The 17,395-nt window shown below is 38.6% G+C and overlaps 1 protein-coding gene across 1 annotated transcript in view; it reads left to right on the top strand.

Moving 5' to 3' along the window:
- The window catches only part of astn1 (astrotactin 1), a gene marked incomplete at both ends in the record, with an annotated part of 359,967 nt that overhangs the window by 166,141 nt on the left and 176,431 nt on the right, over positions 1–17,395 (top strand). The window contains 2 exons of the mRNA XM_080503139.1: positions 11,972–12,138; positions 16,422–16,616. Coding sequence (XP_080359265.1) covers positions 11,972–12,138; positions 16,422–16,616 — 362 coding nt within the window. The remainder of the gene's footprint in view (positions 1–11,971; positions 12,139–16,421; positions 16,617–17,395) is intronic.

Raw genomic sequence — 17,395 nt, 5'->3', positions numbered from 1 at the left:
ATCCCATTTGAGAAGCACCTATGCCAGCCCACGACACACCGCAGCCTCAAATAGGTTTTCATTGTTTAGCACATATTTCCCATCGCCATCAATGTCAGTTCAGATAACTTTGTTCCTAAGCTTTTGCAGCTCTTCTCTATACTTTTATTCAAATTTCCTCTCTTCCTGCTGTGAGTGGTCACCGCTTTGAATGGATTCTGTATTTCTGCAGCAGAAATCCCTTTTGAATGGAGGATTGAGACCCTCACTATGGACCTTTGAAGATTGTTGCTGAGATCACTGTCATTTATATTGAGGGATTTTCTCCCACGTCTCAAAATTAAATTCTGTAGTAGCCTTTCTTGAGATCATTTGCTTATATATATATATCGGTTTTCGTGCACTCTCCATATTCCTAATTTGACTTTGGGTAATTCTTCAGTTCGGTTTGGTTTTGTTTTGCTCAGTTTTAGAATGATTTAAATGAAAAGCATTAGTCATCCTTCAAATTGTATTCCATCTATACTGTACAGCAAAAATGATTTGAGCTTGCTGTGCTACTAAATATGAAGGACCACACAGCACTGCATCATAGCAACATAGTAACTACACTATGTATAGTTACACCTAATACCTCTCTTACTTGGTGCTTTTTAATAACAGTCCTGACCAGCACCATGTTGTGTGCTGCTGGCTAAAGCACTCCTTCTTCTCTCCACTTTGTATTGGCGTATTTCCCCTTAGGCAGCAAAAACCAATCTTGACTGGGATCGCATTTTGGGACACTAAGCAGTGTTGAGTGGAGTCAATACCTGGCAGAGATATAGCCAGACCTCAGCCCTAAAGAAGAATAGGAGCACATTAGATTGTCACTACTGATGTTTTCTCTCCTCGGGTCATTGGCTGTGTGTGTGTGTGTGTGTGTGTGTGTGTGTGTGTGTGTGTGTGTGTGTGTGTGTGTGTGTGTGTGTGTGTGTGTGTGTGTGTGTGTGTGTGTGTGTGTGTGTGTGTGTGTGTGTGTGTGTGTGTGTGTGTGTGTGTGTGTGTGTGTGTGCGTGCGTGCGTGCGTGCGTGCGTGCGTGCGTGCGTGCGTGCGTGCGTGCGTGCGTGCGTGCAAAGTTCTCTAACTCACCACAAACCCCTTGGTGATCTGTAACAACCGTTATCAAGACAATTACACCATCTTTGTCAGCAGAGATATAAAAAGAGAAGAACAATAAGCTAAAAAAAAACATATATATATATATACTACTAACTATATACTAACTGTTGTTAGTCGTACTCCGAGGTGGTGATTAATAATGGAGCAATATCATGTTGAACGTACTATAGTACATTTTTGGTGATGTGCAGACACTTTCCAGCACTATTTAACATGTCATCTCCATCGTCTTTGTGAATGTGTGTAGACTTATGAGCAATGATACAAAACTAAGGAAAGAAGCACAGTTTTGATTCCATAGATATGCAGGAAATGACTCAACTGAAGTGTGAACGTTGCCACATAAATCTTTTTTTGGCAGCAGAAAACCATAATTAATTAGGGAATATTCTGTTGTTGCACATAACCTCCTACACACAATGAAAAATAAAGTGTTTCACCTGATTTTGGGAAGCCTATTTCTCTCACTTGAAACTTTTTTTTAAAAGTACAAAACTTTCGAGTTAATTTCTTTGGATGGGTGCTCTACACCGGGGGGGGGGGGTGTGCATGTTTCTCATTCTCCACACTGTTGTCGCGCCCATACTTTTGTGCCTTCCTGTACAATAGTCTCGGAAAGTGTGAAAATGGAATTTTCACATTTTTAAAGAAGGAAGAATGACAAGGAGTGGGAAGAATTTGGTGGTGAATCCAGTCGGTTCAATTAAACATGCTGTCCTTAATGTGAAATTCAACAAGGCTGAAGCTTCCCCTTCTGAATTTAATTGATTTTAGTCTTATCAATCATTTACCCAACTGTAAAATTGTAGAACTGACAGAGCGCACAGGATTACCCACAAATAAATCATTAAAATTATCAAAAAATTGTCATGTTTATGCAGCTTGCAGCCGTGGAATTTCTCAGCTTGATTTCAAGAGAGCGAGCCAACTCTGCTAAGTGTCCAATGCAGCCGTCCATGACCTGTGTCTGACTTTGACTTCATAACCTCAAATAATCCTGTCGGAAAGTCTAGCTCTTCATAGACCGGAGTGCGAAAACTGCAGAGAGAAGCAACACCACCACCTCATTAGTCCAAGAAACTTAAACTTGAAGTCAGACTTCAGCAGGCATTTTTAAATAGACAAGCATTATTTATGCTGTGTGGAAAGTAATGTGTGCGTTGCTTCCTTTTGTCAGAAATCCTGCTCACAGTAACAAGGTCCTTTTTAAGCTGGCAAAGTAAGTGTGTTCCACTAATTTTCAAACTGTGAACCTTCTCTTAATTGAATGGGAAATGCCACATCTCCTAAGTGCATAGAGTTTTGTAAACAACTCGCATGCATCACCAGTAGCAGCTCAACGGTGATTGTTCAATCATTTATATTTTAGATGAAAAGAGCACTGCAATCGCGTTCCAGCAGTAAATGAAAACACTTGGGGTCAGAAAACATGAGCTTTATCCTTAAAGGTTCTCAGACGCAGTGTGCTCATTTGACCCAGGGCTCCCTCCATATTTTTCTTTCGCACTTTGCTGTGAAGGAGGTGAGCGGGGTTAGTAAATGTCCAAACTGTTCCGTTCTAAACGTACCCACCGTAACATCCACAGGAGACTAGACTGAGGATCCGGGAGTGCCGGGATAAGCTGACCTCTGACACAAGTTGCTTATCTAATCACACACTATGAAAAACTCTCCAGGCAACGTTCTCTAATAAGAAACATGAAAGGCAAGTCAAAGTATTTGAATAATGTTTTAGGCTGCAAAATCGTTCTGCCTTGTAGTTCTGCACACACTCCTGTGAGTTTGTTTTTCACAGTGCTGAAGAAAACTTGCAAGTTTTTGGCAAGCGGATTATCCCAATTCTCTATTTGATGCTCCAGTCGATTTTGAATTCTAATACACAGACTTATAACAAAGCTGTTTTATCAGGACATTAAATGTATGCATGACATCAATACACATGGTTATACAAATATGTCTTTGGAGGAACATAAGGAGAGAATGTAACACTCGTATTTTCACGACCCGAATGCAAGACGAAAGTAACAAGCAAAAAAGCTCAACAAAGGCTTTCCAGTAGCCTGTTTCTGTTTTGATACCATTCAACTGAAAATCGTGGTGAGCTGTATAAAAAAACATCTTCGTTTCAGTGTTGAAACAATTGACAGCTGCACATTTGATGAGCGCCCCACCTTGTTAAACAGAGTGACCAACTGTCAACAATCAACTTATCCATCACAATCTATTAGTGTTATAGTGTTTTCTGGCCAAATCATTTTTCGGGGGGGACAAAAATATAAAATTTTGCTGATGCCTGTTCACATCTATGGATAACACGTATTATTTACTAAGTGTGTTAAGATGCTAATTGAAAACAACAACAAAAAAAGTTTGTCACGGTAAAGCTTTATATTAAATTAGAAACTATCAAACCTACTTGATTTGGCATCATAGCTTCATATATGTAAATAATATATTGAAACAAGGCGGTTAAGTTTTGCAATTTAATAAAATTTGATTGGTTTTACTATTTTGCATTGTAACACATGCTGGAGTAACAAAATGCATTTCACACTTATAGACAGTAGACACAGTTTCACTTAACCAGTTGTCAGGCAAGAAAGTAAATGTTCCATTTCAGTGGAACATTTACTAAAGTTTTATGCTTTAGCTTTATGCTACATGTTTACCTCTGTGTGTATTGTGATCATCACCTGACCTCTCCAGTGTGCCTCTTCAGAAACACCAGGACCTTTCCTTTTTCTGACACATGAAAGTATTTTAGTCAATCACTTCACCAAAGAGTCTCAATGACGGTTCGAAGGCCTCAGTAAGCGTTTAATATATTACTATTTCATCCCGTGGATAGCTACAGCAGCTCATCACAAAAGGCACACTGGTTTTCGGCTTTCATACAGTCCAATATTCAATCTACGTAAACACATCGAGTGTGGAGAATTGTTGGACATAGATTAGAGGAGCAACAGGGACATGGGGAGTTGGCAGTGTTTTGAAACCGCTTCATGTGTGGTCATTCACTATGCATATTTTCTGCCTTTAAATGTTGTCAGACGAGGAGCTCAAACTGGGATCATTTAAGGCAAATGTAGGCTGAACACTGCTGTGCTGCTTCTGCTTTGCTTGTGATAGACAACAGTCATTATTCACACATCTGCAAGAGGTCTTTGTCAGGTCAGCGCCAACACAAGATGCTTCTGGCATTCAAACAAACAACCTATTCTGTCAGTGGGGTTTTTTTTTTTTTTTCTTTTCACTGAGGACAGTCTTAAAATTAAATAAAGCAGCAACACAAACAACCAAAGCCTTGCAGGCTCAGACTTGAGAACATAATAGGCCACCACTGTAGAGTTAACACACCTAAAGCTACTCTTCATATGACCTTTTTGCTGCTTGTATATTTTATATAGCCTGCATGATTTATTTGGAACACACATATGACAACATGGAGTCACTCGAGGGATGGTGAGTAATGTTTAAAGGTAAAACTGAACAGTGAAAATCATTCAATAAATTATGCACATACCTATTCTTGTGGAAGCAGAAAATTATTGTCGGGCAGATCCACAAGAGAGATCTGCAAAACAAAGTTTCCTTTTTCTTTTTAAACTGTTAACTAGAGAACTGCACCACAGTGTAATACACATAACGGTTAACCATGTTTTCATACATTTAGTTGTGAATCAAAATATATTCTTTTAATCAAGTTGTCATTTTAATAGACACATTGAGACCATGGTGGCTGGAGTTGTATGGCAGAAAATAATTGAGTTAAATTGCTAATCACACAACATTGTATAGTATACATAAATTACAACCGCACTTTTCTGTTCTTTTATTGGTAAATCTGGATTTTTCTCTGAAATTTTCACATGATGGCTCTAATCCACTGACCTTGTGTGTACAGAAGGTCGTCCTCAAAAACGAATCGGTTTTCTGGTGAATGGCATATCTCACTGTTTCAGTCCTCCAGCATTCTACTTCTTCACCAATCCTATCATCAGACAAATTTTTAAAGTTTGTCCAGCTCCTCTTGCAGGGATTTGTTGGTGTTTGGCAGTAGCACAGTGTTGATTCCCTTAAGCCTCAAAAAGCACTGCAGGAATTTATCTCCATTAAGAAATAGGATTAAAAGGCATGGCGGTTCAAGGGGTTTTCCAGAGCAGGCTTTGTACTGCTTGCTTCTTCTACACTGGAGCAGACATTGCACTCACTCACTGTCTGGTTATTAAATGATCTGAGATAAATGGTGATTACTTTGCCTTCAAAGACTCTTTTGTTAGTGTCAGTGGATGGTCATTAACTGGTGACCTGTACATCATTTGGAGGAGATATATGCCCTTTCCAGCTCAGAGGAGATGCATACTGTAAATGCCACACACAATAACCGATGCAGTTTCCGTAGCGATTCTCTTATATGCATATTTCAAAAATGTTAAATAATACATGTCTCTCATTCTTTTCACTTTGTGACATTGCTTGTGTCTTCCCAATGATTATTTTCTTTAGGCCACTGAACTTTATTCATCTTTAACCTTCTTCATGTTCCAAAGGAGCTTAAAAACATTAAATTATCCCATATATTTGATTCATCTCGAAAGAAGCTGCATGTTTTCTATGCTAAATGTGAAATGAATGTCGGTTGTTCAGAGGCTTAAAACATGAATGTCTGACCTCGGATTTAGAGGTTGAAATTCTACAGCTGAACCCTCTCAAAGCCCTCGCTAATGTTCAAGACTGCTGCGCTGTGAAAAAGTTCTTTTACTGCAATCCTTGAAAGCCTTTCGAAACATAGTTCATAACACTTGATCTGCTGCGAGCAAGAATACAGAATCTTTCCTGTTTGACGAGGCCCTGATGGGTGAACCCTCACTGACAGACACATGGTGGAGCTTTGGTTATATGCAATATTTGAAGTTACATGCAGTTTTTTGTTTTTTTTAAGATCGCTGAGCTCTTAAATTCAACATAACGTTAAATCATGTGAATTGGGAGTAAGAATTATAAGTTCATCTTTTTTTATTAACCTCGAGGGATTTTATCATAGCGAGGTCCGTGAGACGGTTTTTTCAACCTTTTTAAATGTCGTAAAATGTTTTCGGAGGACAAATTCCATGTGAGGCCTAATTATCCTTTACTCATAAATGTCATATCATTTTTGAGGGGGCTATAAGACACAATTGCAGCGTAAACTCATTTCAAAGCGGGTAAATAAACCACTTGTGGACCTTAAAAATTTAGAAGAACCTCACATTCTTTTCAACAAGTAGTTGTTCTGGGTTGTTTCTTCTCATTATGTCAGACATTGTGTGTGTGCCAGGTTTTCCTTTATATGTTGATTCCCTCAAAGAAACAGCCAGTGTCTAATTTCCTGAGGATATGTTGAAAGGCTTAAGTGACTGTTCAGGGTGGGATTGAATTTTTTTTTCAATTCTAGAGGGTTAGAAATGATTTGTTTAGAAACCTCAAGTGATAACCTGTGGAGGAAATATCTGATGGGTGTAAATTCTTAATGATTATTATCCTACATATATCTGGACAATAGTCTGGAGTTATCACTATTCCAGCATGTCGGAAGCCTATTATGGCAGTCAATAACCGTAGCTATCTGTGGCTAGCAAGCACCAGTGGAGTGACCCATCAATACAGCTTACCCTCAGCCTGCACGGCGTATCCACACATCCATTGAGTGCAGTGACTGCCAATGATTTAAAGACTCTGCTGCCCAGATGTGTGCAGAGATTCAATGTCTTGTGTGCTCTTTGCATTGCAAGTAATAAATCATATGTCAGAATGGCCCCTTGCATGGTGACAAAATCAATATCAGTTTATTCGGGGACCAAGACCAGGGACCACTCATTCAGCATGTGACCTCATTCTGTACAAGTGCTACAACAATAAATGTGTCTGTCACCTGTCAGACCGAAAATGTGAACATGGGTGAAATAATTTAGGACGTTCAAATCATTTGAGGCTGAGAAATGGAGCCGACGTATTAAGGATCTGCATTTTTTTTTTCCTTGTAATGAGGAAATACTTGAATAAATTGGTCTGAGTTGTTTACTAACTGCAACAAAATGAGAATTCACAACTCATTGAGCTGGTGTTTATTAGCATGAAAAGCCTTCCTGCTCCCTCTCCAAAGGAGCAATTTGCCACCGTGTGCATACAGTTTGTCACAGTCAAGTAGGCTGGAAGCTGCCAAAGCTTTCAATCGATGGATTGTTTTGTATTCCCATTCCTTCATACTACACATAATGAAACAACCTTATTAGCCGTATCGTAGGAAGGCTTTGTTCCAGCTGCGATCCTGTTATCAGATAGCAATGTCTTGATGGCACCTGCCTCATCTCCGTTCTGTTAAATCCCCATTTCTTTATCTTTATCTTTACCTGACACAAATCTGTCCGCCATTTCCTCATTTCCCATCATATTCATTGATGATTCCGAGCTCACAGACTTTAAGCATTATGATTTCTGTTTGGCTTCTCTGATGAGTCATATTCGGGTCACTCTTAGAAAACATTTTATGTTTGTGTTTGATAACTTTCATTGACTTTAAAAGAAACTGTAAACACGTTAGTAAACAGAGTGGTCGATTGTAGCGGCATGCAATTTAATACATTATTGCCGCCTTAATACATTAATTGATTAATGCAGACAATTATTTATTGCTTTGACTCCAACAACACATACAGACAGGAGAAGCAGATTCTTATGAATTATTCTGCCTGTATATGAAACACCCACCAGAGTTGAAAGCTTGAAAAGAGTAGAACTTTTTACTGCCAAAGAATTACAATAATCTTCCCAGCAGGAAGTCTCAAAATGTGCATACACTACATATGCATCACATGTAAAAAAAAAATAAAGAGCAAAAACAAAACGCACCTTTACAAAAATGTAAAGCAGGCAGGGATCCATAACAGAGCTTCATTAGCCAAATGAGCCACCTGTGCTCTGTGATGAGTACAGCAGGCCGACGTTATGAAATAAACTGCTGCTGATCTTTCTGTGCTTAGAGGAAACCAACTGCCTCGTCACTGTTGTGAGGACTGGGGGTGCCTTGTTAAAATGTGCTCCATCAAAGTTTCCTTTGAAGTAATAGCTGACAGAAAACATAATGCGAATCCAACTTGACAGGTCTGTGGAGAGGGGGGGAGAAAAAAGCATGGGAAAATGTGAACGAGGCTGTAGATGGAGGAAACTGGGGTAAAATGAGGTCTCAGTTCTTTTGTAAATTCACTCCATTGCAGGGTGCATTAAGAAGTTGTCTGTGTGTCTATTAAAACTTCATATTTTGGTCTAATTTCTTGTACTTCATATATTAAACTGAGCGATTTCATTATACTATTCAAATATGCAGACAGCCTTGTCTTGACTGTAAAACAAATTTGAATTTAAACATTGAGTATCGCACCACCCAACAGAAATCATTCTTATAAGAGTGTCATTATAGATTATGCAGATTGTCTGAAACTTCATCACCGCACTTGTTATTCCCAATGTCACAGTAAATAATATGGTGAGAAACTAGGTGCAGGCTTTCTTGGTAATATATACAAGATAAAACTATAATCCTCCCATTGTAAATACTCTCGAATCAAAACAACTCGGCCGACTGCTGAAAATGTCTGTCAAGGACCAATCCATCATTCTTTCCTCAACCCATTACAATTCAATGCTCAAAGTACAGTGAAGTTCATATGTTGAAATGTTTATTTTATTTACAAACATATCTGTTAATAAAGCATTACAATTTAGTGTTTCTTACCCTCTCTTTTGCTTTTTGTAGAATTTTATACACCCACCACTATATCCACATTGCCTTAAATGCATGTTATTAGACTGTGATGGGAAAACCCCCAATGCAAAGGGAGAACATGCAGACTCCTCAAATGAAATGCTCTGAAGTCCAACCCACATTTGAACCAAGAACTTTGCCATTATGAGGGAAGCACACTAACCACTGCATGACTGTGTGCCTCCTCCTTTTACCCAGCATCTTATTTTCCTCAGGGTAAGACAGGTGAGGTCTGTGTAACAGTCTCCTGAAATTTCAATATATGCACAATATACTTTGTTTTTCAGTAACCATGTCCACTAATGGGCCCTCATATAGTCAATGGCTTTTATAATTAGCAATGATAACAAACAGATGCTCGCTCTACTTTACTCCAGTCCACCTTAATAGAGCTCATAGATGGGAACAAATATTCACATGATGACCATATATTCTTGGATATACGACGACATTGTTTTGGGGTTTTTAGGATTTTATGGTTTCACATGTTTAGCTTTAGCAGCAACCACTTTATGTTCCACTAAGGAAATCCTTCAAGCCTCTTATTTTGGAGTCTCTCTCCTCCGAAGGGGAAATTACACTTCAGTGCGTCCCTGTTTTTTCAAGTAAGACTCAAGAGCAGTCCATCACATATTGAGACATGATTATAAACAGCACTTTTCTTATATGCATTTGAACTTTAAGTTTGAAGTAAGCACTTTTCTCTTGATTTGAGTTTTTCCTGAAGGGCATCCATGCTGTGTGAAATGTTTGAGTACGCTGTTGCTTCTGGAACAAGCCTTGCTCCGCTTTACATGATTGACCTTTATTTGTGGAGTTTTTCTTTTTTTTTTTCTTTTGCAAAACATTTGAAGGGGTACATTATCATTTAATTCTCTACACTTTTATATGGAGATTGTTTGGAATTCCTTGAATCTTGTTTTGAAAATGCACAAGGTTAATTGTTGACCTTAAAGTGGCTTGTTGGCGAGTATGATTTGCAACAACCACTGCAAGTCGTTATAGCTCCTTATCCTTACTTCTGAGACGCTCCCACTTTCCTTCCCACTGCCACCAAATTCATCAGATTAAAAAAAAAAAAAACAACCCAAAATAACATCATATAGCTAAGTGAAGCAAGTAACCAGATGTTTGTGGTTCGAATCCCTCTACCAGCAGTCCCTTTGCAAACCCTTAACACTCAACTACTCAGGTTGTCTGATTTTACAATAGTTCCATATCACATGCTTCAAAAATCAAAATGCACTTTCTTATATGTTGAGTGCACAGGTATATGTTTCTGCAGCTGAAGTGTATTTAGTGAAATAATTTAATACAAATTGAAATTCAGTTGTAATCGTATACAGAAAAGCTCTTTTTTTTAAATTTTTTAGCTGGGATATGTGGAGTGTTTAAATTAGAGTGCCACCTGTCGTAGTACCTGTCAGCAAGTATTTATGGACCGTGATTATAAGCAGTTGAGTATGTCAAAAGTTATTTCAAAGCACTGCTGTGCCTCAGTGCAGCCTCACAGCTACTAACATGGTAGGGAACCTTTGCAAGTCTTGTGTTGCCTTGATGTGGGGGGGGATGATTTAAAAAAAAAAAAAAAAACATGATACATAAGATGCAATATGTCACGTATATATAAGAGCCAGGAGTGTAAAAGAAAACAGCCATCTGGCCATATAGGAACATTGATATGTGGTTGTTATTAGTGGTACAATCTACTTCTTGTTTTATTCTCTGCATATGGAAAACATGTCTGCAGTTCAATTACACCGGCCAGAGTTTGAGTAAACAGTGAAAAATGTATTTAAAGTTATGTATTTATTTTAATTTAGTAATTGGTTTTCAAAAACATGGAGAACTAAAATGTTTATCAGTGGGTCATTGGTCTCTCGATCAGATTCCAGCTGACAAACTGTAACTGAAGGCAGGTTACACCCCGGACCAGTCACTGTTCCATCATTTTGTTTTTGGGGAACTGGTTTGCGCTCTTTACTGTGATGTATCACACATTGACACTTGCATTTGTCTGTTCTTTTAGCCTCTCTCTGTTTTGGCCCATCCAATTTCTTTCTTTTTTTTTTTTTTTATACTCAGGTTTACTGACTTTAATTACATCGATTTGAAAGTGCCTGACACTCTTGAGGTTGCTTTTGCGGTTAAAAGCTTAACAATATACCTCAAGGTAGTAAGTTACCTATGATGGTGCTTAATTACTTTAAGTTACTTCATCAGAGGCTGAGATAGACTTCATTCTCAGGTTTGCGTGTGCTCTCCAAACCTGTTTCCACATTTGTTCTTTTAAAAGGAAAAAGACTTTGCACACTGTTGCTTTTCGTTACATTTCCAGAAATGTGTAGATAAACTGCACAATACTTGACAATTTAATATAAGTCACAGGCATTTTATAGTTGTTTTGATTGGATTTTTGTCAGCTTATTTCATTTTCAAACAGTAAATTGAGGGAAAATAGCTTTACAAATGCATGATCTATATAACCTCACAGTCCTCGTTCTCAATTAAGTTGGATTAAAACAAATCTGTTATTATAAATTGATACATTATCGTAGGTTTAGGTTTCTGCTAATTATCACTATTTTTTATTTGTTTTCAACAAATTAGAAGCAACCTTTGCCATTTGGACATTTGATTTAGCTTTACTTGTATTAGTACTTGTATTAGTATCACAATCTACTATCTACACAATCTACCTACGACTGCATTCTGTTCTACAGCCTGATGTTTTCATCTTTTCCAATGAAAAATCCTGCCATGTGCTGCTTTACACATTGGACTCAGTGCTCACACAGGCAGCACTAATGGGAACAGAAATTTGACTGTTTGCATTCTGTGGCACAGATGTTATGGGTTTTTTTACCTGTCCCATCTGGGATCTGTGCTAATGTGGCAGCTTCTCACAATTTAGGCAGCTCCAAGAAAGTGTCCCTAAATGGAGTTTAAAATTTAAAAAAAGAGAGAGAGAAAAAGAAAAATTTAATTGCTAACATCAGTCATTTAAAGCCTCTCGCCCACTCCCGCAGTGCCCTCCAGGGCTGAGTCCGATGAAGGATGGGACCGGGTGCTACGACCACCACATCGGCATCGACTGCTCCGACGGCTTCAATGGAGGATGTGAGCAGCTGTGTCTCCAGCAGCTCGCTCCTCTGGAGGACGACCCGACACTTTACAACATCCAGATGTTCTGCGGGTAAGAACGGACACATTTTGTAGTTTTATTTTCTACCACTGTAATTTTGGGAGTTTTCACTATCTGCGTGGCATGCAGTCAGACAAGAAGAGACAACAGCTGTCATCACAAAACACATCATTACGCGTGTTGTGTTGGGGGACGACAACTGCTTCTTGCAAATTAAGTGACTACAGAACAGTTAAACAAGTCATTTAAATAACATGGTTTGAAGTTGCTGCAAAAGACGCCATTACCATGAAAGTGGGGTCACCAATATTCTTTATTCTTTTCTTGGCCTTTATAAACTTTGTAAAGTAAGTGACGCTGTGTCACTTCACCTTTTAGACTGCAGATCCAGGTTCAAATTCAGATTTTGCTCTCTCTCTCTCTTTTTGTTTTTTACAATTTAATTTCTTTTTTTTTTATCCAGCTATTTCCAGTGCACAACCTTTTTTATGGGATCAGTGCCTATAAGGTTGTCATAATGTTGTGGCAAAAAAAGTTGTGCACCCACTTTACTTTGGCATTCAGTGGTTTCACTTGACCTGAAATAAATCTTGACCCTCCAAGTATTTACATATAGAAACACCTCTGCAGGATACATTTAAATAGAGTTTAAGGGCGCAGCTGCATTCAGCAAAACAAATGTGGCCTTTAACATTGTTTCTCCAAATCATTCTTACATTTAATTTTTAATCACTTATTGTGTACTAATAGTTTATTCTCATATTCTTCACTTGTATTGTGATTTATTAGTCTTTGACATGTTCGATCTTCAAACAATTTTTGACCAGAAATGGACTCAATTCATTCACATGTTTTTGGGTTCATCACTCCCTTCACATATGGTTCTTTGTATCCATCTGCATGTGTGTAGCTGTGTACATGTATGTTACTGTATAAATACACATCAATTCCTTTAGGAATTGATGGCTTTAATGTTTAAGTGTGTAAAAATGTTTTGTTTTTTGTCTTTTGCAGAAACACTGTAAAACAGCCACATTGCCAATTTATGTCTTTGTAGTATACTTGGAAAACATCCAAAGTGTCCTAATAGGAATACTCATGATTGAGCCTCCTGTTCAACTGTGGGTGTTAGCTATGAGAAAGACCTTAAGAATGATAATGCTTGTTTGATCTATTCGCTTGATACACAATGGAGATGATCTGCTCTCACTCTTCTGTTATCCAGAATAGCTCATTGGATCCTGTATCCTCTGTCGAAATGATCTGCTTTTTTTTTTTTTATGAATTGTTTGTTTGAGTCACTGCTATGATGAAGACTCTTGTGTAATACTGCACTCTACTGTGTAACAGCTTCATCCCATGTTAAAGAAGGTTTCTGATTTTTATGCTGGTAATATGGTGTTATTGAAATTATTCCATTTATTAGTGACATTTGATCAAATAAACATTCATTACTGCAATGCATTAAGAATGGGGGGGTGTTAATATTCATACCACGCTATAATGTAACTGCTAATTTTAAATATTGCCATTATAAATATTCCAAAAGCAAATACATGAAAAACCCATGCTGTTTGTAATGAATTCACTCATGTTCCAGTACATACTGTTACACATGTAGCGATTCAAATCAATAGACTTGTTCAGTTCAAATGGATGAATCAGGATCATGTTGGTTTTCATGAGCCAAGCTGATTATTCCACAGAAAACACCCTGGGGAGTGTTTGTAGTACTTGGGGAGAATTTCATTGGTGCTTTTTTTTTACTGACAGGTATGATATGTTGGACAAAGGTTTTCTGAGCTGATGAGTGGCGGTGAAGGGGTGGCTGTATGTCTTTGTATCAGTCGTTTCCTTCATGCTTGGCAACTGACGGAGAATCAGTCTTCCTGTGGTGGAGGCAACAAAGTGTTACTTCTCCCTCAGATTAACAGGATGTGGAGGAGAAAGAGATCATGATGGAGGATGCTGTCAGAGCGAGATTACTTATAAGATATCCACCCACCGGGGCTGCCAGTGAGTCATAGTTATTGAGGTTTGACTTGTTCCTTCATAGTCTGTTGCATGTTGAGTTGTAGGACATTATGTCAGTGTGTACACATATTTTCAGTAACAGAATCAAATCAACAACAATATGTGTGGCAAGAAGTCAAACGTTTTGCTTTATTTGTGCTTATTAGACTCCAACCTTTAAAATCAGACCCTGTAAACCTTCTCACAGGGTTTGGGTTTAATGGGCCTGTATTGTAACGCAATAAGCATCGCTGGTGCAACAGCGAGCTATTTATTTACTGACATTGACTTTCATGGCACACCTGGATGAATAGGTTTTTACTGTTTATGGATTTTAAATGGCTCTTTACAAGAACTTTTCATATGAACCACATTAGACTGTCAGCTATTCTACCAAACCTAAAACTGTTGTGTGTGTGAGTGGAGGTTTAAAATTAACTGCATAAGTTGTTAATATGAAAGCTGGCAGAACATTTTTTGTCGGATTTCAAAATATATGCATGTTAAATGTGGTTCGTCCAGTCTGTTGGCAAGTAGTTTTGAACACTATGAGACGGAGATGGATTTTGACCTCTCCTGTGATTAGAATAATTCAGAGGAGAGGGCAAGAAGGGCAGGATTATACTCCACCTCACTGAAAAACTGCACTCTTGGTTTTCTGGCTAAGATACTAGGGTCAACTCTGATGTGTCAAGTAGTCATTTCCTAAAACATTTCCCATGTGAAACATCCTCATTTCTTACAAACAGCCGTTTTCTAATTGAACACAACAAGATGTTGTCATCTTAACATTTAACATGATGTTGCAGGCAAAGTATTTCATGTCAGATTTACATAAGCGGCTGATACAAACCGCTGCTTCATTTGATTCTCAACAAGAGCCTTTTGTTGTCGCTTCCCATAGTACAGATGTGGCTAATCCGCTGCCGTTCCCATCAGAGACTGGCATTAGCTTTGCGACATTTGGCATCAAGTAGAGAGCTTCTCCGAGTGTAAATCCCTGACAGATTATCTTTTGCTCTTCACCCCCACACGGCATCCCCCGTTCTTCTTGTCTACCTTTGATTCCTTTACCAGAGTATATTATACGCTGAGATGTCAAAACACTGTCAATATGAAAGCGCCTTGAGAGGACTCTCATTGTTTGGATTCTAACTACTATTTCTCTGAAATGGGGAATTTTGCATCAGTTAAGTGGAATTGATTTAGCCGGTCCTGTTGTGAGCTACAAGGTCTGAGTATTATGAGCCCAGCAAAGATATGTTCGCTAACAATTTAGTCATTTGCAATATTGGCCTGAATATAAGATGTGCTGTTATTCCTGGAAATGAATCTGTAAAAGTGCGGTTTGTCAAATGTTTGGGTTTTGAGTTTTAAAATTCAGCTCCCTGTGTTTTGCCAAGTTGTGCATATGAAGCGCATAGGGGCCTCAGAAACAAGAGGAACATGCTGTATGTGATCCGTGAACACATGATTGAGCAGTCTCATGTCAGAATGACAAACTGGCTACATGTGCCAGTTTGTTGTTGTTGTCAACAAGCTTCAAAATGCTGCATGGCAGCGAGGACGATGAGCTCCGGAGCGATCCGCCGGTACCTGTTAGACATGATCAAACTGTATCCAACAGTGACACATCGGAGAAGCTTGTCAAAGATGCACTTGTTTTTATTTTTTTTTATTACTATTACATATACAAAAAAGTAGCACAAACAGCTGTTGAATTCAGCCATTTTCTCTGTGTTTTTATTAACCTCCCATAATGCTAATAATGTCATAGTATGACAAAAATGTTTTATAGAAAATGTAAAAATCATTAATGTAGTTTCTTCTAAATCAGTCTCTGAGCTCATCGGGCCAAAACTCACCTTTGAACACTTTGTCTTTGTTTGAGCACTGTTGGTGAAGTGGCTCAAATAGAAATCGGGGTTGCAGATCGAAAATGTCATCTTGGCGATCCTTTTATCTGCTGTGTGATCCTCCACTATCATCTAAAACTCCCTAAGAGAGAGAAACATCCCATCATGTGGTTTATGATTTAAATGCTGATTAAACAGCGTAGGAAGTGGCAGCAGGATAGCGGCACACTCATTTGTTTTTTTCCTTTGTTCATGCCGTGATTTTTTATTCTGATGTCTCGGAATACAGTGATGTCTGATCTGTAATTGATTGATGGATTGTTGCAGTAATATGAAAAAAAAAACAAAAAACAAATTGCTGAGTAATCTGGGACGTTTTCATTGTAGTGTACACGACGGCAGAATGGTAGGAGAGAAGTCACAAAGCACTGACAGTGAAATGACAATGATCCCCTTTCACTCCAGGTGCATCGAGGACTACAAGCGCGGTCCAGATGGCAGGTCGTGCCTACCGCTGTCTGAGGCCTGCACTGAGGGGATAGACTGCGGGGAAGTGGCCGACATCCCCGCCAACCAGACTGTGTTTGGAGACCTTTTCTACGGCTTCAACAACCACACTAAGGAGAGCACCTCCGGACAGATCCTCAAGGCCACATTCAGGTAAACACCCGGGCTGTTGGTGAAGTGGAGCATGTGGGACATTTTTCAGCCATTTGTATGTCAGCAGGGGAACCGAGAAGGGGGGTGTTTGGGGCTGCTGGCTCCCACAGCACTGATGCCATCCAAGATAAAACTGTTTCAGTCAGCGTTTTGAAGGGTTGTGGAGGAAGCAATCTGAAGAGGCAGATGTTTGCTGTGCTTTACACAAGTGAAATGTGAAATGTTTGTGTAGAGCTCCAAGGACAAACAGCCTCGTTCTGGGTAAAGAAGCTAAATTAGCATTTCCCAGCTTAATGTAAATGCAAGTCTTACTGCCAAAACTATGATATCAGATTTACGCACTTGCACAGGTTAATTAACATAACAGTTATACTTTTACAATTAACCTTTTTACTACTTGTTTGACCTAAATTTATGGCTGTTGAATTTTAAATGCTGAATTCTTCACCTTTTCCGAAGACGTCTTAAAATTTTGAATGTTGAGTTTGATACTGTACTGAGAGATGCATGCTACTAATATCAACACACTGGTTATTCCTGTATATGATTGTATGTTCATACAGAGGAGGCTTATGGGACAACTGTAGTGACTATGAACAGAAAACACAAAACCATACATTTGTAGATTTAGCAAAACTTTTGATGTTAAAACATCACTATTGATACAGTTGATTAACACATGTGGATCAGTATGAGAATCTTGCTTCACCAGGTTGTACAACATTTTACTCCCTGGGTCCAACATTTTTAACAACATATCTAGAGGGGAAATAGAAATG

The sequence above is a fragment of the Blennius ocellaris genome (assembly GCF_963422515.1).
Source record: "Blennius ocellaris genome assembly, chromosome: 10".
Lineage (NCBI taxonomy): Eukaryota > Metazoa > Chordata > Actinopteri > Blenniiformes > Blenniidae > Blennius > Blennius ocellaris.
Note: the sequence above shows the minus strand (reverse complement) of the source record. Positions and strands in the feature narration are given on the sequence as shown.